At 40.9% G+C, this 22,091-nt stretch overlaps 1 protein-coding gene across 2 annotated transcripts; it reads left to right on the forward strand.

The window, feature by feature from the left end:
* Nucleotides 1-122: 122 nt before the first annotated feature.
* Nucleotides 123-21,896, forward strand: FBXO7 (F-box protein 7). 2 transcript variants are annotated; one of them, XM_027070902.2, is made up of 9 exons: nucleotides 123-256; nucleotides 3,876-4,170; nucleotides 9,086-9,313; nucleotides 10,623-10,764; nucleotides 12,887-12,970; nucleotides 16,030-16,125; nucleotides 17,910-18,086; nucleotides 20,187-20,224; nucleotides 21,203-21,896. In XM_027070902.2, exons 1-9 carry the CDS (start codon nucleotides 135-137, stop codon nucleotides 21,590-21,592), a joined length of 1,572 nt encoding a protein of 523 aa, XP_026926703.2. In that variant the 5' UTR covers nucleotides 123-134; the 3' UTR covers nucleotides 21,593-21,896. The 2 variants fall into 2 exon arrangements, with proteins under 2 accessions (XP_026926703.2, XP_014924326.1); XM_015068840.3 differs by lacking the exon at nucleotides 123-256 and adding an exon at nucleotides 293-446 and having other exon boundaries at nucleotides 4,028-4,170.
* Nucleotides 21,897-22,091: the final 195 nt, after the last annotated feature.

A 22,091-nucleotide genomic window follows, 5' to 3' on the forward strand; every position in this document is an offset into this window, starting at 1 on the left:
CCGTGGCGGGGCCTTCACTGCGCTGCTCCTCGGCACCCCTACGGCTCCGGTGGTTGCCGCTCCGCGCCCGCCGCCGCGCCGTCGTCACCGTCGCCGCCACCGCGTCCGGGCCTCCGGGCCCTACCGCCGCCGCCATGAAGCTACGGGTCCGGCTGCAGAAGAGGACCTGGCCATTGGAGATGCCAGACGCGGAGCCGACGCTGGGGCAGCTGCGTGCGCACCTCAGCCAGGCCCTGCTGCCGTCGTGGGGCTTCAGGTAGGCGGGGGGTGGGGGGGCGCGCCCGCCCCGGGCTGTCACGTGAGGCCGGGCGACAGCGGGGCGTAGCGGGTCCGGGACTGTGACGCGCGCAGGCCGGGCGCGGCGCGGGCGCTGGGGCTGCAGCTCGCCGGCTCCCGGCTCGCGGAGGACATGGCCCGGCGTCCCGGGGGCTCCGTTCCCCTGCAGGGTGAGCCCTCGCTTCGCTTCTGCTGCAGAAGAAACCGGGGACGTGCCGGGGCGCAGACTTCTCGCGCCCTTTTAAAGTGTGAAATTGGAAATGAGGGGTTTGGTGTGGGGTAGACCTCTCCAGGCTCTCTGGGATTTAAGTTCACCGTCCCCAGCTGTCGCAGTATTCCAAGGGAAAAGTCTGGAAAGTTCTAGAAGTTAGAAACCGGCCCTCCGTTGAGGCCACCTGTGAGCGGGCCGCTGCTGGGGCCGCGGTAACCTCGAGGCCGCTTTGAGTGCTCACGTGCTGGGCCGCGGCGAGCACTTTGGCTTGCCCTCTGCAGAGTTTTACAGACTGCGGGCGGTCGGCATTTGTCATCTCCTTTTACTTCCCTGGGCGAGATGTTGTGTTTTTGCCAAAACTAAGATAAACGTTGGCCTTGGAATGTCCCTGGAGAGCTTGCAGTTTGGGGACAGTGACATTGAGAAATTAAGGATCGGATTTTGCTATTATGAGGTTGTGAATGAGATGGCTTTGCTTCCAAGGGAGAATTTTCTGGGGACAGTAAACTGGGAGTAGAGGGACAGAAATAAGGGTAGTCCTTTTCCCTTGCTAAGCTAGCAGATTTGGAATTTGAGTGTGCTAAGAAAAAATAAACGTGTTCGCTGGGGCTTTTTAGGTGAATCGTTCATAAGACGACCTTTCTCTTAATTAAGTGGATCCTTTTTATAAGACTTACATACTTTCATTTGGGGGGAATTCAGTAAAATGAGGCCATATTATGAACTTCTCACCCTTTCATTTTTCAGGGTAAAACACCATATTAAAAGTAAGGCTGTTTTTCTCCAAATTAAAAATGAGGGTGTTGACATAATAACTTTTGAACATTATGTTAAGTGACAAGCCTGCTGTTATTGGTGTTAAAACCTAAGCGTTTTGTATGCTGGTATCATTAGCCCACCAGACAATTTCAAAAGTAACTTCTTTCTAAAAGATTTTTCATATATATGTGTATATTTATTATTATTATTTTAATTAGGAGAGACCGTCTTGAAAGGACTACTTATCTAAGATCCCAAGTTAGTTTCTCCTTTGGGTTTGTTTTTACAGTTGAGGCTGGTTAACTGGAAGGAATGTAAGCTTCAGCTTGTGAAGGTAAATTTGTTCTTCCGAAAGTATGTTCATTTTGCAATAAATAGGCAGTTTTAAAATCGTCCCTGTGACATTATTATTTTTAAAATGTCTTCTCTGAGCAAGTGGATCTGGGATTGCCATAAAATATCTTTAAAAGGCTTGGTGTTTCTAGGATGGCTTTTCCTGATGGATTTAAATATTTGTTCAGTTTCAGAACACCAGTTTTTAATTCCTCCCCTGGAAAGCTCTATGTTACTTTAGAAATAGCTCTTCCCTTTTTCTAAAGGTTGGGGTGGGGGGAAGGCCAGCATTTTTATTAATGACACAGTTCTTTAGTTTTTCTACAGGGAGATGTTTGAATGAACATTGTATTAGATACTATTTAAAAAAAAAAACACTTTTGCTGTGACAGAAGATCCGTAAGAACATAGTTCATTTGAAGTGTGTTTCTTTTTTTCTGCTGAAGTCGGGATGGTGTTTTTTGGGGCATCTGGCAGATGTTCAACATTCTTTGAAAACAGAAACACAGCTACTTATTTTCTGATAAGCAGGAGTAGGTTCTAGAACTTCAGTAATTTCTCTACCAAAGGTACTTTAATTGGTAAGAAAAAAATGTACTTGTGAAAGAAAAATGAATTGTGAACATTTGTGAAAATGCAGCATTGTAAGAATAAATAGAACATGATTTTCAAAGAACTTCATCCTTGGTTAACCTCTCAAAAAGTTAATGAAGTCAGTATTGCTGAGTATAAATGTCTTGTAAAAAGTTCTGCAATGGTTTGTTAATTACCCCTCACACTTTGTGGTGAAATGATGGTTATTCTTTCAAATCAGGTAGTCTGTGATGTGAAGGGATGAGAGTTCATTGCTTCGGGCTAATTTGAGCTCTTAGCTTGTTTAGCAGTGAGTTTTTGGATTTGTGCTATTCTTACTATAAAAGGTTATCAGTAAGAAAGGTGACCTTGTATTTATCAGCAGGAGGGATGTATTTGTACTCATCTTTTTGTGATTGTGAATATTCATTTAAGACGTGGGTCTAGTATTTTGGAGCAGATATAAGCTGATTGTCCTGTAAGAACACTGACTAGGAAACCCCGATTTCAGTTTCATTTTCATTTTCCCAACTACTCTTTATTGGTTGCGTTTATTCCATTAATACTTTTATTTGTCAAGAGCTGGAGATACAGTTTTGAACTAGATAGATGAGATACCTGATGTTATGAAGCTTAAATTCTGGTGGTGGGGGTGGAGGAGAGATGGTCAATAAATATGGAATTTTCACATAGTGATGTTACAATAAAAATAAAACATAAAATGGAATAGAGTGGTGGAGGTTAGGCAGAAGGCATCTCTGTAGAGATGGCATTTGAATTGAGACAGAATGATGAGAGTCAGTCCTTTGAAGATCTGGAAGAGTAAATGCAGAGGCCCAGAGGTTGCAATGAGGTTGATCTGTTTTGAGAAACGGGATGGAAAGCTTATGTTAATAGGGAACAGTAAAGAGAGGCTGGAGGAGATAGGGGAAGTGGGTAGGGGGTCACATGTTGGGCTTTGGAGGCCATGTTAAAGATTCCATTCCAAGTTCAGATACAAGTCACTGGAGGAGGATTTTGAGCAGAGGAATCATGTGACATAGTTTGTATTTTATTTTTAAATTTTTTTATTTTTAAAATGTTTAGTTTTGAGAGAGTGCAAGCAGAGGATGTGCAGAGAGAGGGGAATAGAGGATCTGAAGCGGGCTCTGTGCCGACAGCAGAGAGCCCGTTGCGGGACTTGAGCCCACAAACTACGAGATCATGATCTGAGCCAAAGTTGGATGCTTGACTGACTGAGCCACTCAAGCACCCCTCATAATTTTCAAAAGAGTGTATTTCCTTGACTCTCAGATACTGTCATTCTTAAGATGCGTATTGTTTTATGTAACACTAAAGGAAAACAAATGTCAGTTAAGCTGTGATGTGTTACGAGTTTTAAGAAGCATCCCTGTTTCAAAGATATCCAAATTACAAAGGATGTAAAGTGTGTATCTTAGAATTGATGAAAACATGGATTAATGATAGAGAGTTACTGTATCCTATCACCCAGGCTAGAATTGTAGCCATTAGAAATCTATAACTTAGGCACTTGGTGATAACAAATAATTTTGATATTTTTTGTAAAACTTTGGCTTCCTTTTTATTTTTGGTTTGTTTTTGTTACTTATTTCTTCTAGGACTATACCATGTATCTTATATATGTTCCTAGTGTATTGAAGGTAATGGTAGCTATGGGTAATGGTAGGTAGCTCTTACTATCCTTATCCATCTTTCTTGGCAGTTCTGATACCCGGTTTGCAATCACATTGAACAACAAGGATGCCCTCACTGGAGATGAAGAGACCTTGGCTTCATATGGGATTGTTTCTGGGGACTTGATATGTTTGATTCTTGAAGATGCCATTCCAGCACCTAACTTACCTTCATCCACAGATTCAGAGCATTCCTCACTCCAGAATAATGACCAACCCTCTTTGGCCGCCAGCTCCAATCAGTCCATCGTACAGGATGAACAACCAAGTGATTCATTCCAAGGACAGGCAGCCCAAACTGATGTCAGGAATGATGAAAATATGGTAGGTATTAACATCAAGATGAGAAAAGGGGTAATTGATAAAGGATACTGAACACCTTGATTGAATTCTGTATCAGGGTAATTATTGTTAGTAGATTGCGGATCGTGTTCTTGTAGAAATTTTTAAACTGCTAAATGGTTGGACCATCCAAAGAGCCCAGTGTTTACCTATTTATTTTGTTCAGACACTCACTCCTTCAGATGGTTTGTCCTTTGGCTCCTGTTGTTGCCTCTGAGCTCATGATTCCCAGCCTAGCTTCTCTGGTCTGCTCCACCCATTAAGGCTATATAGAGTCCAGTTATTTCCAAATTGTTTGCAGGACATTTATACCTGGATTTTAAACGTTGTTACTTCAGACTCTGTGCCAACATAAATTTGGAAATACGAACTAATGTTCTCTTCCCAAACCAGCTGCCCTTTCTCTCAGTGGCACCACTGTTTTCCTGAGCTTAAAACCCTGGAATGATTTTTGTCTACTTCTATCCAGCCCCTTAACAAGCCCTGTCAGTGTTTCCTTTCCATTCCAGGCTTCCAGTGTCTGTCCTTCAGTCTATTTTCTGCGTTCATCTTTTCCCGACACGGTTTTGACTTTGTTGTTCCCTTGTTCTGTAGTAGCTGTGTGTCCTTGATACACCAGTGCTTACAATTTTTGAGCTGAAAAAGTCCAAATATTTCTAACCCTGTCATGCTACAGAGGAAGAAAATGCTGTCCCTAGTCTTTAAGGCTTTTCAGGGCCAGTTTCTGTTCTTCCCTCAGTAAACTGTCACCTGCAGTCAGATCAGAGTCCTTATCATTTTCCCTGTGCCAGCCAGCACATTCATGTGTTTGCACACGTACACACACACACACACACACAGAGACTGGTGACTGCTTCACGTCTTTGCTCTTGCCATTCACCCAGCCTGGAATGCACGGCCTTTCCTACCTCTCCTGTCTCTGCCCATCTTCCAAGGCCCTGCCAGCCACAGCCCCAATGATCATCTTTAATTTCTTTATCGATCATCTGTATTGCCTTGTAAACACCCCCTTAGTGATTACCCTGCCTTTTGATTTCTTGTGTGGCACAAATGATGAAATTTATTACTGAATTTTTTAATACTAATACATATGCAATCATGTTAATTGTTTTTTGTGTGTATACTTACTACTTAAGCTTAGTTGTTATTTTGGTTTTTTTTCAGGCTTTAAACACTTATCAATATAAGTATTCATTGTGCCTGTAACCTCAATAAGTATAGACAGTTACTAAGAAGAAATGCTTTTTAATAGATTGGTAATATGTTGAGATTTTTAGTAATAGTATATAGAGAAATTAAGCAATTTTAACAAGGCTTTATAAAGCTCAGAGTATTTTTATGATTTTTTTTTAGGAAGTATTATGTATCTTTGTGTTTCTGTCTCATGGAGGTAATTTAGGGAATAAGTAAGAATACTTAGCTACATATTTAAATTATATTTCTGAATCATCTTTGCTGTTAGACACATTCAGAGATTCTGGTGGAAGGGTCCATTTCTTTTATTTCTGTATACTTATAAAATTGTCCAGTAAGATGGAACTTTTCATAATATATGTGATATTTACTTTACTAGTTTCCTTTTGAAAAATTTTGAGAAATTAATATTGCTTCAAGTTAGTAATTCTAGTTCTAAACGCGTGTTGTTTTGTATTCTCAGACTTGTATAGTGTGACTAAGCTTGTAATCTTGAAGTAAGTAAGCTTGAAATCTCCTAAGTGTGCTTCAAGTACTTGAAACAGTATGATCTGCTCATTAAATGTAGAATGATGTATTAGAAAAGGAAGATAGACAGGTGCTTGGGTGGCTCAGTCGGTTAAGCCTCAACTTCAGCTCAGGTCATGATCTCGCGGTTTGTGGGTTCGAGCCCCATGTTGAGGAGCCTGGAGCCTACTTCAGATTCTTATTAAAATTCTGTGTTTCCATCTCTCTCTGCCCTCCCCTGCTCATGCCCTGTCTTTCAACAACAACAACAACAAAGGAAAATAGATGGGTAAAACTGGAAACAATAGGAAAATTTTACTTGTAAAATTTGAAAATTAAGTGTAATTTTCTTATTTTCATTTATTTGAGAATTCTAGTACCTGTTGAATCTTTAAGGGAAATGGGAATAATGTGGTATCAGACTCTAATATTAGCCCTAAAGTGCATTTTAATCACCTATTGCCATCATTTGTATATGACATGACAAATGATTTATTTAAAGAGGTGGTGTTGTGGGGTGCCTGGGTGGCTCAGTTGGTTAAGCGTCTGACTTCGGCTTAGGTCATGATCTCACAGCTTGTGAGTTTGAGCCCTGCATTGGGCTCTGTGCTGACAGCTCAGAGCCTGGATCCTGCTTTGGATTCTGTGTCTCCCTCTCTCTCTGCCCCACCCCTGCTCATACTCTGTCTCTCTCTCCTTCAAAAATAAATAAACATTAAAAAAATAAAGAGGTGGTGCTGAGCATTTTCCTCCTGATTTCCACATGTATGAAGAATATCACAGATATTTCATATCCTATCAGAATGGCTCAGAATGTTAATGGTTGTTATGGAGTGGGAGTTGGGTTTGATAAGCTCACCAGGGAGTTCTGATACCTTCCTCCCATGGCTTTATCAGTTTAGAGTAACTCTTTTAAAAAATATTTTCTCCACATAGATTCTCTCCCACACAACCGTCAATAGTAGCAAATGGCCCAAAGTTAGGTATAGTAGATAAGTAAGATGCAAAGCGCTTATAGGCTTCATAATTTTGGTGATAAGTGGTTTTAATAAGTAGTTTCTGTTTGCCTAGAAGTATTATGGAGCCTCCTTTTTTTTGGTAGTATGAATTGTCATTGGCCTCTAGGTTTTAACACGTGAATTTGGATCTTTTTCATAAGCCAATAAGGGCTATGTCCTCAGGGATTCTGGAGGAACTGCCTCTTGCTTTCTTATATTTTTCCATCCTTTCATTTATTCTATGTAATTTTAATTTCCTCTGCCCTTTCTTTAATGGAACGATGATCTTGAAGAAACATGTGTTTTGCATTAAGAGTTGAGCACATGCTTAGGAGACAAACTTTCTGAGCAAAATTAATACAAGTAACATAGTCTTATTGAAGCAGTGTATTGTGTCTGAAAGCCTGAACTGTGAGTCTGGAGATCTTGGTTCATTTCAGGTTTTTATTAGCTGGTAACCTTGATTGTGTTACTTAATCTGAGTCAGTTACAGCATGTATGAAAAGGCAACATCATCTGACTTTACTGTTTTATAGACTTTTTTATGGTACAAATGAGAAGACACTGAAAACAAAACCAAATTATGAAATTTTAAGATACTGTTCTTAAGCATTGGTTCAACAAGCATTTGTTGAGCACCTGCTGTGTGCCAGGTACTGTACTGGGATTAGAAAAGTGTGTGACACGTAGTCTGTTCCTTTTTTTTTTTTTTTTTAATAATTTATTTTTGAGAAAGAGACAGAGTGTGAGCAGGGGAGGGGCAGAGAGAGGGAGACCCAGAATCTGAGTGCCTGAAGCAGACTCCAGGCTCCGAGCTGTCAGCACAGAGCACAATACGGGGCTCGAACCCACGGACTGTGAGATCATGACCTGAGCTGAAGTTGGATGCTTAACCGACTGAGCCACCCAGGCATCCCTACTCTGTTCCTTTCTAAGCTTGCAGTCGTGGTAGGATATAGGTGTGAAATCAGGAAAGTGCAGTAGTCAAGGCCTTTGCAAGTCAAGGTGGTAGTCTGTCTGTACTGCCTCTTTTGCAGAGGTGGAGAACACTGGCGTGGAGAGGAAGGGGCTGGCAGGAAGTGGGCTTGAGAGTCAGGGATCTGATGAAGTGATGAAGGACCTTGTATGCTAAGGCGTTTAGGAGTTGGGACTTCATTTTCTAGGCCTGCATCTCACAGCATGTCCTCTATGAAACACTTCTTCCCTTAGATTATAAGTGTTCTGAGGATGCTGGGTACTAAGGAAGGAGAGTAGTGTTTCTTGGCTAAATATTACACACACATTATTATTGTTGGACTTCTCAGAGCTCTGTAATGCCACGATGTATTTTGTGAATGTGGAGGGTGAGGTTCGGTGGCTATAGCATGTAGTATTTTCCAAACTGAATTGATTGTAGACCTCTTTTTTCCTGAGGACATCTAGGGTCACATCCCAAGGCACAATTTAGGGGAATGCTGCGATCTGCACTGGGGAAATACTGGCAAGTTTTAAGCTTGGTTATGGGACATAATTGGATTTTTAAAAAAGATAATGTATGTATGTGTTTTGAGAGGGAGCCCATGTAAGCAGGGTTTGGGGGTGCAGAGAGATTGGGAGGGAGAAAATCCCAAGCAGGCTCTCTGCTCACAGCACAGAGCCCGACATGGGGCTTGATCCCACAAACTGTGAGATCATATATAACCTGAGCTGAAACCAAGAGTCAGATGGTTAACCGACTGAGCCACCCAGGCCCTCCCATAATTGGATTCTTAATTGTCGGAAACTCTTGCAGCAGTGGGTGTCTTGGAAGACAAAACGGAGTCAGGGATCCTTGGGGAAGCTATTGCTGGATGTCAAGAGGTAAATGAGTCTAAAGTACCACTGGAGTAGTAGGGGCAGATTTTAGAGGTATTTTGGACATAGATTCAGTGGAACTTTGATCACGACGAAAGTAGAGTTTAGTGAGGTAGAGGGAGGAGGCTAGGTTGATTTCCGGTTTTTGGCATACTGGCCAGGATGAACGGAGATAAGGAATTCAGGATGGGGGAATAGATTGCCAGCTCATTTATTTAGGAGGGCTCACTTAAAATGTGTCCCATTTCTGAAGCTAATAACATGCTTTGGCTTTGGGCACTAATCTGAGTTCACTTCAGGATACACAATAAACTGTAAAAATAAAAGTCTATTTAACGAATTCATTGATTTGTTATCTTTTTCAGTCGGGGCCTAGCCAGACTTTTGAAACTGAGTCAGTTCAAGATGTTGTGGCTATGGAAGAGGGCACAGGTGTCTGTCCCTCAGAACCGATGCTCTGCAGTGAGTCGGTGGAGGGGCAAGTGCCACATTCATTAGAGGTCCTGTATCACTCAGCCGACTGTTCCAGTCCCAGTGATGCCCTGATAGTGTCAATACATCTGCTCATGCTGGAGTCAGGTTACATACCTCAGGTAAGGCTACAAACAGAATACATCGTGTTGGGGTTTCAGCCTCCCATTGGGGATGGGGGTGTACTAACAAACATCACTAGGGTGTTGTGGAACTCTAGATCTCTATATTAAATGCAGTTGAGTGTTAAATGTAAAGTGCTGAATGCAGTGATGGGTATACAGTAGGTGGTCAATAAACGTTCCCTCTCTTTTTTCCTTCATTTCTGTTGTCAGTTTTGTCAGTTTGTATTATAGAAGTGGTGGCAATTATGGTAAAAAGATTATGATAATATGAAATGAACTGTGGTCAAGAGTGTGGGGCAGGCATGTCTAGAGGGATGGCTCACTGGATTATTTTTTATGTTAATGGCTTTGAATTGTCAGTAATCTAGTAAAGATTCAGTTAGGAAGAGGGACATTATTCCCTTCATTCATTCATTCATTCTCTGTTTGGTAAGTATCTACCACTGACAGGTACGGTGCTTTGTCCCTGCTCTCAGGTTGCTTCTAGTCCAGGAGTGGGGGAGAGAGACAGTCTATGAACCATCAGTATATTGGTTAAATTCTAGGAGAGACGTATATGTATACGGGATGCCAGAGAGTCCTGGAGAGGAACAATTAGAGTTTCTCAAACCTTTGCCTAAGAATACCTGTGGATCTTCCTAAAATGCAGATTCTGATTTAGTAAGTCTAGGGTAAAGCCTGAGATTCTGGATACTTCTACACAATAGTAATGGTGCTGGTCTGTGGGCCACATTATAAGTAACAAAGATGTAGAGCAATGCAGTGATCATTGAATACCCGCAGCATGCCATGATCTGGGCCAGGAATTAGGATATAAAGATATTGGGACAAGTCCTTGTCCCTAAGGAGTCCATAAGTGGGGGAGAGAAGTAGATAAAAAGAAAATTATAATGTATTACAATAGAAGTGTGTAACAATAGAAATAAGAACAGAATGTTAGGGGATAAAAGGGAATGACAAACGGGAGTTTTTTTTTTAAAGGCTTCACAAATGCACTGCTATTTGAGGTATAGTTTTCAATAATGATACTGCTTTGCTAGGCAGAGAAGTAAGTCTTTGAGGCGAGAAACAATCCCTGTCTCTGATGTGACTTTATCCATTTGAACATTTTGATGGAGGAGAATACATTTAAACGTTTTTCTATCAAAATTTTATTACTAGCTGTAGTAATGATGTGACAGATTTTATTAAGGGGACTGTACGGAATGCTGATTTCCAGACAAGTTAGGGGCCTGTTGGATTTTTAATCCTTTTTGAGAGTAGCACTTCTCTTCATTATTTGTTTCTCTTTCCTTTCATTCCCCAGGGGCCTGAGGCCAAAGCCATGTCCATGCCAGAGAACTGGAGGTCGGGCGGTGTGTACAAGCTGCAGTATACACACCCTCTCTGCGAGGGCGGCTCTGCTGCTCTCACCTGTGTGCCTTTGGGAAACCTAATTGTCATAAATGGTAATGGAGGGCTGTTGGTTTACCAACACTGACATGTTTCCAGACTATAGCTGCTTCAGTGATTGGCTCTCGTGATACAGTTGCATCTTTCTCAACTTTGTTGAGTCTCTAGGCCGCTGATACCCCGAGCCTGAAAGGTTGTAGAATGTGTGGGTAGATGTTTAGGCTGGCAGCCGTCTCTCCCCGGGCAGCTGTAGCCTTCAGCTGTCTTAACCTTGGGATATTATTGCTGCGGGGAGTGTTGTGATCTTTGAAGTGAGATGATCTATTATATTCGAGCACTTTGTGCCTGTGGGTGACTTTTTTATGTTTATTTTTTTTAACAGAGATCTCGAACTGAGAGATGGTAAGAGGTGAGATTGAGCTGGGGTCACTTTTTATCCCATTTGGCGTCTCTGAACAGTAATGCATAGAAACACTGCTAAGCACTGCTTTAGTATGTGTGTGCTTGATCCCTCGACCTGCAGGAAAGTCACTCTGACTAGTTTCTTTTTCTAGTTCTCTTTCATATTGGCAGTTTCACAGGGATAGCAGTGCCTGTATTTGTTTGTATTTCATTTTAGTCAGAGGCCACCCAGAGGTCCGTACATCTACCAGTGGTCTATGGAATAGTCTCATAATCACGTGTTCTAGAGAGCCATTTGAATGACTAGAATCTTTCTGTTCTGTTCTGATTTTTGATTTCTTTATCCTTCAGCTAGCTAAGACAGCATGGTGGGGTTGCAATGGCTGCATTTTTGGTTTTTCAGTGCAGCTCACCTTTTGTGTAGCAAAGGCAGTTGCTTTGATGCCTCGTGGTTTCCTGTGCTCTGTGGCACTGGTTCCGCCAGGATGGATGAGTGAGGAGGCTTCACGGAACGTGTATTGCCGCGTGCACCTTGAGCGGCACCATGTTCTTCTGTTGCGTTATCAAGGTCCCTTCTGAGAGTTTGTTTGAAACATGTTTGTTCTGCAGAAATTTACTTTGAAAACCACTGGCATACATGGTCATGATCCTTGAAGTGAAAGGTGGTTCCATGTCCCCTGTGATGTAATTTGTGGTATTTCCTTTTAGTCACTAGATTCCTTGCGATGTTCCGTAAAAGTCTCAAATCTCAGCTTTACCAGTATTGGTGGTATTCTGTGCCGGTCAGAATGTGTCTGATGGCAGGTGGACTAGCCACGTGTCTTCAGCGACTCATCACAGTTAGCAAGCACACCTTTCAGTTGGGTGTTCTTACACAGAGAGCCAGCAGTTTCTGCCTCCTTGCAGGCGTCCTGCCCCGTCACATCCTAATGTGCGAGGTTGAAGCTACCAACTTCATTTTTGCCTCTGTTTCTTACAAAAGCACTTTAACAACGCATGTGATAATCTCTATTTACTAGTTTCAAGATATATAACATAAAGAGAATGGCTGTTAAATGTCTCAAAGATATCAGAGTTTCTGGTATTTTGTTCTTTTATTGCTCCTGGCAGATCAGCTACTTGCAGACTTGTGTGGCAGCCAGCCATTCCAGGCTTGGTTCTTTGAAAAGGAGCAGTGTGTCTTTAAGTCTTTTCCTTCGCCCAAGACCTCCTGCTCAGCGCACATGTGTATGAGCACGTCACTGGCTCTTTCATGGCATGAGATGAAGTGAGCCTTTGTATATATGATTAAAATGGAACCTTCTGGTGATGTCAAGAATATTGGTCCTTTGGGTCTAGAAAGAGATGATGTTGTGAAAACTAGCAGGATTCTTTTAGTAAACAAGGCAAAACTCATTGCCAAGGATTAAATAAAAAAAATAAATGGAGTTTTTGGTGACCTTGTTGGAAATAATGGTTTTATTATGTTTAACTGTCTCCTATTAACCTTGCTGCATATCTTTCAATGAGTAATAAGCTGTTGTTGGTAATACCTACTGGATTTTATATAGAAGTGCATACTCTAGTTTTTAGAGGTGTTTGTTTTAGAGTGATTTTACTTGATGTGATGGCAGGTTTCCACTTTGGACTTTGTTGTGAGGGAAGGAAATGAGTGTAGAGCAGTTTGTATAGTGTGTCCTTCGTATGTTGGGACAGGGAAGTGCAAGCCCATGCTAGATAATGAAGGCAATTGAGGAACTGACAAAAATGATTTGTCTCTCTTTTGCTTATTTACAGCTACACTAAAGATTAACAGTGAGCTCAGAAGTGTGAACAGATTGCAGCTGCTGCCAGAGTCATTTATTTGCAAAACAGAACCAGGTAACATAAGTATGGTTGAACTTTTGGGATGAAGCTTTGAGAGGTTTGCTTTAACAAAACTAAATGATAATGTTTGAGTGACTGAAAATTTCTGAATGAGATTAAAGCAAATTTAAGACAGTGTTGCAGAGTATCTGTTTCTTTCCTGCTTTCCTCTTGGAATGCTGAATTATATTTATGCTGCCATTATGGAACGACACTAGTATGTAATTCATTACTTGTGATGTTGATGCTTCATAATTTATGAATTAATCTTTGGATTTTTCTCGTATTTAATCAGTATGGAGAGGATCTGCATTTTGTGGAAACCATACAGTGCAACTTCATTATTGAAGATTATTGGAGGAAAAACTACTCAGAATGTTAGTTTAAACCAACATAGATTTGGTTGCTGTTTGATCAGATTTACCAAAAGTTTACATTCTAGGCATAGTTTTGCTTGTATTCTGTAAGATTACTAATAGATGCAAAGACAAGTTATCCTTTTTATTTTGTTAGTTAAATTCAAAGTATGAGAAGCAGGTAGGTGGTTGAAGGAGAGGAGATGGGTGGAGAGAGAACTCACATCTCTAAGCACTTGTTTTGTGCTGGACACGTGCCTTGACAGATGCTATTCCATTTCATCTTTCTAGTAACTTAGGAGGGTTTTAAAATCTAAATGTGGTGTCATGGGTGGTGGCATTGGCAGTGGTGTCTTTAAGGGAAGGCTACCTAGAGCTAGGTCTTTGCTTTGAAGGCCTAGAGACTGACTCTTGTTAGTTTCCCGGGCAGATCAGGCTGAGTTCTGTGAACGTCCTTGAACCAAAACTGATGGGAAATGGGGACATCTGGATACATATTTATAATGATCTCTGGACATTTAACATCATACTACACCAGTGTTTCTTAACCTTCGTTTTCTTATTCATCCCTTGAGGAACCTTTGTAGAAAATCTGTCCCCCTTCCATTCTCTTCCATGAAATTTTAATACCATAGATATATAGTGTATTTTCATTTGTGTACTGTGGCCCTTTGGAGGGTCACAAACCAATGGTGTAGCTAGGGTTTGTTTTGTTTCTGCCTTCCGAGAACCAGTTTTTGTTCCATTGTGGGTGGCACTGCCCCTGTTGAGGAGCATGAACTAGACTGATAAATGTGTAAAGATGTCTCACCATTGGGAACAGGAAAACTTGAAATTCTTGGCCACAACACTGTTTCTCTCCACACTAGGGAGTACTTTGCTATGGGGCCTAGAAATACACTCCACTCCACAGTAGTGGAGGTTATTTATGCCCATTTTACAGATTAGGAGACAAGTCTAGAGGAGGTTAAAGTACTTCAAAGTCACAGAGCTAATAAATGGTGGAATCTAGAATTGGAATAGATTTGACTCCTCAGACTATTTTTTAAAAATAACTTATGGGAATGTAGTTTAGATTCGTATTCTTTTTTATTTTTTTTTAACCTTTATTTATTTTTGAGTGACAGAGCATGAGTGAGGGAGGGGCAGAGAGAGGGAGGGAGACACAGAATATGAAGCAGGCCCCAGGCTCCAAGTTGTCAGCACAGAGCCCAGTGAGGGGCATGAACCCATGAACTGTGAGACCATGACCTGAGCTGAAGTCGGACGCTTAACCGACTGAGCCACTCAGGCGCCCCCAGATTTGTATTCTTTATGTGGTTTTTGTTAAATAAAGAGAAGGGAAGTGAAAGGAAGAAGAAAGTTCATAATGTTCTATTACAGTAAGTTTATGGGCTGTATTAAATATTTTTAATACAGTATTTTTATGTTGGGTAGGGTTATGCTGCCCATTTGACAAGTAATTTTAGTTACTTTATACGGTGGCTTTTATAGTAGAGTACCTAGTATATACTTATTTAAATGCATATTTGTTTTTATTTGTCTTTATACTTGTAAGTTTCTGATTACTTTTGTAATAGATAACTGAAAGAAAAAACTTGTTAAAAAAAATCATTTTTCACACTGAAAAGCCTTATCCAAATTGACTTTTTAGATATCTTGACATTTGACTTCAAGTCAAGATTGTAGTTCATGTGACAAGGATTTAAAGTTTAGCTGCATATCTTTTCTTGTTTATCAGTCAGGTGATAGTGTTTTGTTTCTCAGCCGAGTACCTAGTTACAGAATGGGGCATAGGCACTGTGTGTGGTGCTTTACGTTAACCATTCTTTGGTGCAGGGTGGTATGTATCCCCTTGATATAGGTGAGCAAACAGGTGCGGATCCGAGGGTTCAAGGTCATACACCTGGTCACAGTACGGCGGAATTGCAGTGGGAACTTGAGGTCGTATTTGGCAGTGCTTCCCATGCTGCACTGTGCAAGTGAATCATCAGGGGATCTTATGAAATTGCAGGTTCTGATTAAGTAGGTCTGTGGTAGGGCCTGAGATTCAGTATTTCCGAGCAGTTCCCAAATGATGTCAGTTCTGGTGATCTGTGAGCCACACTCTGAGCAGCAGTTTAGTGGCTAAAGTGAGTGCGTTGAAGCCAGACTTAGGTTTGTACCCTGCCCTGCCACTTACTGTGAAGCTTTGGATGGGCTTCCATTATCTTGTCCTGTTTTTAAAATGGGGGTCAGAGTATGTCTCTCTTAGGGAGAACCATTGATGTGAAAGAAAGCTTTGAAGAATGTTTAATACACTTGGTGACACTTGGTCGTCATGTGACAAATACTGTTCTACTTCCGCTGGGATCCGGAGAGTGGTTCCCCACTGTACCCCCAGTGCTGGACACTTTGGGCAGGTGCTCAGTAAATCATGCTGTGTGTACAGCTCTCTCACCAGTTTTTCCTACTATAACTGTAGTCTGTGAATTATATAGGTTGGGTACAGCTCTATTAATTTGAAATCATGAGATTTTTATCTTTACATCTAAGATTGAGTTTTCAGAGCCACACAGCATATGGTACTTCTACTAGAGACTTTGGTTCACATCTGTCTATATAAGAATTACTTATGAAAATTTACAACTTTGATTTGTTTGGCAGAAGTAAAGGTTACCATTTCAAGTTTTGCCACTTGATTTTGTTCTGATTTTTCATTAAAAAAAAATACTGTAGGGGAAAATGTGGCCAAGATCTACAAAGATCTTCAGAAGCTCTCTCGTCTCTTCAAAGACCAGCTGGTGTATCCTCTTCTGGCTTTTACCCGACAAGGTGAGAGACGATAAATGATCACAGGTCAGATGGCTGGAAAGAATAGTAAAAGTTTATGTCTTATGCTTGTGACCCTGACATATGACTCTTGCCTCTTTTCCCCTAGTGAAGTTATGTTCTTTTAAAACTAAGCTTTAATGTTAATTCCTCAAGTGTTATTTACTTCCTGTGTGTATTTCGACAACATTTTGGGCATGTCTTTGTTGTAACTCTTCTTCCAGTGTATCATAAGTGTTGATATGCATTCTTTCCACCTCCTAAGGTTTTAGATACCTTGGAAGCAGGGACTATGTCTTAGCCACTTTTGTATTCTCATGGCCTAACATAGGGTCTGGTCCATAATAGGTGTTTGACAAATATGTAAGTAACGTATAGTCTGTAAATTAGGTCTCAGTTTGTTTTTTTTTTAACATTATTTCTTGGGGTTCTATGCTAACTCCTTTGGATATTTACATGGATTTTTATTTAGTGCTAACAACTTTGAAGGGGATTTCATCCTCATTTTATAGATGATGAAACTAATTCAGTGAGGTGTATATTTCATTCAGAATTGTTATGTTGGCTCTTATTTGTGGTGTAATAAATATGTTAAAATCTCAATGACTTAAAGCACTTATTTCTCATTCATATGCATGCTGTGTGTGTGGGGGAGTGAGTTTTGGCTGAAGGAATAGTCCTTCTTCAGGACATGCTCTCCTTGGAGCAGAGGGAAAAGAAGGCCCAGTGACCAAGCCACACGGTGGTTCTTACAGCTTTTTTGCTCAGAAATGATACGCTACATCCACTCACATTTTATTGGACACAACAAAATGGCCAAGCCTGATGGCAGTGTGGCCATCAGGGGAAGCGTAATTATAAGCTAGAAAATGAGAATCCTCATCTACCACAATCCCTTAGCTGGAGAAGAACTTCAGGTTTATACATATAGATATGTGGCTTTTATTTGCCATTTGTATGTAGGGATCTTGTATTTTAAGTGTCCAATTGCATGTGCCTAGGCTGCTGTCACCATAGTTTTCTTCTTCATGTGCTGGTGATGGAAGGGAAATATGTGAATTTTAAAATGCTTTATTGGATTTTGATGGTCTTAGCTAGTGGAGATTAGTATCACAGATATTTAAAGGAGCTAATAAATCTCATTTGATTATATGTTATTATTTTTCCTTCTTGGCTTGCCTCTGATATTTATCTACCTCCCTTTTTTTTCAGCCTGCTAGACCTCAGAGAATAGTAATTGTGAACAGTTGAGTGCTTGTTATGTGCCAGGCATTGTTCTAAGCACTCTGTATATATTCACACACTTAATTTTCAACTGCATGAATTAGGTAGTACTCCTAACCCATTTTACAGGTAAGGAAATTGAATGGTAGTTAAGTAATCCAAGTGTCCAAAGGCACACAGCTAATAAGTAGCAGTATTGGGAACCAGTTTTAAAAGCCAACAAAGCATCCATTTTCTGTAATTGAATACAGAAGTGTTTGTTGCATTCATCGAATACTGCTCGAAACAAAGGCCATTGGCTAATATTTGGAAGTTGTCATAGCGATTCATTGGTTTGTATGAAAAAGTATTTGTCTTTCCCCTAAAACATAGAGGGAATAAGGGACTTAGTAGTAGAGCAATATAGCCAACCTGGGGTTAAAATTTTGTTGTAGGTGATGCATACTTGGGTAATTGAAACTACCATCTAATTTGTTACTTAGGAACAAGTTGGTAACTTCCGTTAAATATGTGGGGAAAGCCAGATGTTCTTTACTCACTACCTGTTCTCTTTTCCTTTATAGCGCTGAACCTACCGGATGTATTCGGGTTGGTGGTCCTGCCGTTGGAGCTGAAGCTGCGGATCTTCCGACTTTTGGATGTTCGTTCTGTTCTGTCTTTGTCTGCAGTTTGTCGTGATCTCTTTATTGCTTCAAATGACCAACTGCTGTGGAGGTGTTTATATCTGCGGGATTTTCGAGGTAACTGCCACAGTGACACGTTAACAGGAAAAGGACTCGTTCTTACTGAGGTCTGAATTACTCAGCTTGCCAAAAGTTTTTAGTTGTAGGCTCTTTGTCTGTTTAAGAGTTTCAAGTAATCATAACTTACAGCCTTTTTGGAAGGAGATGCTAAGCCTCATATACTTGTGCCTATATCCCGAAAACTTCGCGTTCATTTCTGTGTGTTGTATAATGCAAATATCCCAGTAGACTGAGAATAGTTCAGAATAGAAAAACTTCAGGTTTATTTGCTCTCTTAGACCATCCTCCATATCTGACTCTGCAGTCTGGTGTATTTCTAAACAACGTCCATGGCTGTGACCAGTGTACCAGTTAGGAGCGCCCTGCTTGCTACCCTGTGGTAAATTGCTGGGGAAGCTTTATTTCTGTATAGTCACATTTATGATGACCTGGTGATTGTTGCAGCAGTGATGGCAGTGGGACTTGGGGATGGAGAGAAGTTACCCCAAATGTACAAGCACTTTGCCTTTTGTATCAAGATTTCCGGATAGAAGCCTAGTGCCCGACTGTAGAATTTCTTTTCTGTGTATCAGTGTTTTGTTTTGTTTTTTAAACTGGTTTGACCCTAGAGTGGGTCATGAAATCAATATATTGGGTCATTAAAAAAAAATCAGTATTTTTTTTACAAAATAGGAGTAAACTTCTATTTCGGTATATGTATATATAAGTATATACTGCATTGCATTGTGAAAAAACACTGTGGTTCACATCAATGTGTTCACATTGATGTGCTATGTATAACATCTTGGGAACTGTAAAAATCTTGGTAGATCCCCTTCGTTGTTTTTTTTTTTATAAGAATATTAAGTAGAGTCATTAGGATTGTTAAAGACTTTTTTCCTTTAAAACCTCAGATAGAAGCAGTGAATGATCTGGTCTTTCATATTCCTCCTTGATTCCTCTATGCCTCTGCAGAGTTCAAATGTTATTTTGTTCTAGGAGGCAGCAACTGTCATCTCAAATTAAAAAAAAAATTATAGTCGAAATGAAAAGACAAAATGACCAAAGTATATAGAAGAACGAACCAAAAAACAGGCTATGATAAAAATAGGCATAAAAACCTTTTTACTTACATACTCAAATTTGGATTTAAAATACAGTCAGTCTCTCATTTCCAGATTATGGTCCACAAGCTCATCTGTAAGCTGTTCAGATCTTATAACGAATCTCCCTATGGATGTAACGTCGTAGGCCCGGAGCTTTTATAAAATCTTCCTTCCATGCCCATATAATAGCTTCTAGGGAAGATATCTCTTTTATCTCAACTCTTCTTAGGTTTTAAAAATTTTTTTTTTTTAACGTTTTTATTTATTTTTGAGACAGAGAGAGACAGAGCATGAATGGGGGAGGGTCAGAGAGAGAGGGAGACACAGAATCCGCAACAGGCTCCAGGCTCTGAGCAGTCAGCACAGAGCCCGACGTGGGGCTCGAACTCACATACCGTGAGATCGTGACCTGAGCCGAAGTCGGACGCTTAACCGACTGAGCCACCCAGGCGCCCCTTCTTTAGATTTAAGTTGAAGAGGTTTCTCTTTCCTCATTTCATGTATTTCAAGTAAATGAGTATATTAAAAAATACTTAGTTGTTGCAGTCATACTGATGAAAGTTGGGAGAAAACAACCCAAATAAGAGAACTTCAAGTCAGCTTTACCTCCAGTAACAATGGGCTGCGATACAAAGAGATGGTCACCCAGTGTCGCAGAGATTTGAGGTTAGAAGGAGCTGTCACTCTCAGCTGAGACTGGTGGAGGAGGCGCAGTGCAGCGTGGGGCAGTTGAGGAAGAGATAGCGGCCACCCGGTCCTCCATATTCCTGAGGGCGTCACCAATTGGGGTCCCCACGAGCACAGAACGGCAGCAGCTGCCTTCTGCCAGCAAGAGAGGTCTGCGTCGGTGCAGGAGGGTTAAAAGGGATGCAGCGTGTTGTGAACAAAGGATTCCTGTTCCTGCGTGTGCGTCATGTGTAAGCTTCAGTTTCCTTAGGTCAGAAGCAAGATTGCTGTTTAACCTGGATGAATGGAGCATTTTAAATTCTTATTTTTTGTTTTTTCTTTGTAGATGGTACTGCGAGAGTTCGAGACACAGATTGGAAAGAAGTAGGTATTTTTAAATATCAAGGCTAATGTTAGTATTAGCGCCGAAGCAACTAGTGAATTAATACATTAAGGCCATATTATCATTTTTGTTATGATGTAATGAAATTTGCTTTTATTAAATTTATTGCTAATTTTCAGTAAGTGAAAATATTTTTAACTTTCATCTTAGACTCAGTCCTTATTTTCTTGTGTGATTACACAGGAAAAGAAGTCTTATTACACAGCGATTGTTTTTTGACTTTACTTAATATAAAACATTCTTTCTTCGTCTGTTGCAAAACAATTTTTAAGCTGAGTTTTTGTGAGAGAGTGGTCTTCAGCTGTCCAGCTAGTTGGAACAGTGCATGCTTGTTTTACGTACAGACGCCTACTCTAAAAGACATTGACAGGACTGAGAAACGGGGTGGACTAGAGAAGGGTCCTCAAATGTGTCCTGAGTGAACAGCATTGTTCCTTAGGAAGATGTTCTGTCCTCTGAAATGGGCTTCTATTTTTTGTTGCTGTTTAGATTGAGATCCTTTAGGAACATGATTCAGGTGAAGAAGTGAATTTAAATGCTGCTCCCCTTCCCCCCAGTACCTTAACTTTATATTATGTGGCCTGATTTTCTCAACAGATATTTAAATTTTCCACTTTCAAGAAAGGTGGGCCTAAAATTGCATATTAGCTCAAGAGCTGTCGATTGCAGCCTTGAAAGCACATTCCACTCAGTTATCCTTCCTTTGGATTGAGTATTTCCCTGAATTGGCACAGTTGTTCAGTTGCACTGTGGTTAAAGAGTACAGTTCATTCGGCATTGTGTTCAGAGCTACTGCCTTAGTCGTGCAGATGGAAACTGGTAAAATTTCTGTTGTGTGCACTGGTGTCTTTGCTCCATAGTGTGGGAAGAGGAAAGTGTAGATAAAGCAGTGGAAGCAAATTGGAACTTTGGGGAAACATCCAGATCGCTTACCATATCTTGTTCTTGTGTTTCTACAGCTGTACAGGAAGAGGTACAAACAAAGAAAAGAAGCTCAGAGAGGGCGGCATGTGATGTTCATTCCATCGTCGCCCCACCCCCTCCCATTCTACCCCAACCCCTTGCACCCCAGGCCTTTTCCTCCCAGCTCGCTCCTTCCTCCGGGAATTATTGGTGGTGAATATGATGAAAGACTAACCCTTCCTTATGTCGGGGACCCGATCAACTCACTCATCCCTGGGCCTGGGGAGACACCCGGCCAGTTCCCTCCACTCAGACCACGTTTTGATCCAGTTGGCCCGCTGCCAGGACCTAATCCCATCTTGCCAGGGCGAGGTGGCCCCGGTGACAGATTTCCCTTAAGACCCAGTAGGGGCTGGCCCACCGACAGCCGGCTGCCATTCATGTGATTGATTTGTAATCTCACTTCTGGGGCTTGTTTGGTTTTTGTTTTTTAAAACTGCAGATGTCATCTTGTTGGGGGTGCTTATCTCTAGTGTGTTCTGAGTGCCATGGTGAGGAACACACACGGTGGCCTTTCGGTAGATATATCTAAAGCTCCAGGGGTGGTAGGGCCCAGAGGTCACTGTATGACCAGGTTGGCTTTGGAAATAGTTGACTACTGACCTCCCCCCCCTCTGAATTTCCCTCTAGGATGAAGGTTGTTCACTGATAATGTTCTGTACCAGATTAAAAAAAATTAAGTATAAATTATATGGCAATCTTGACTTTTATTACAGAAAGATAATGGGATAAAATATTCAGAACAGCTTCACAACATTACTTGGCAATTTCAGAATGATAGAGAACCTATTCAGGGTCATCAGATTGTTGCACTTTTTTTTTTTTTTAATTATTTTTTAGTTACACCCTTTCTTCAAACAAAACTGTTTGCAGAAGCATGATTTA

The sequence above is a fragment of the Acinonyx jubatus genome, chromosome B4 (assembly GCF_027475565.1).
Source record: "Acinonyx jubatus isolate Ajub_Pintada_27869175 chromosome B4, VMU_Ajub_asm_v1.0, whole genome shotgun sequence".
Taxonomy (NCBI): Eukaryota; Metazoa; Chordata; class Mammalia; order Carnivora; family Felidae; genus Acinonyx; species Acinonyx jubatus.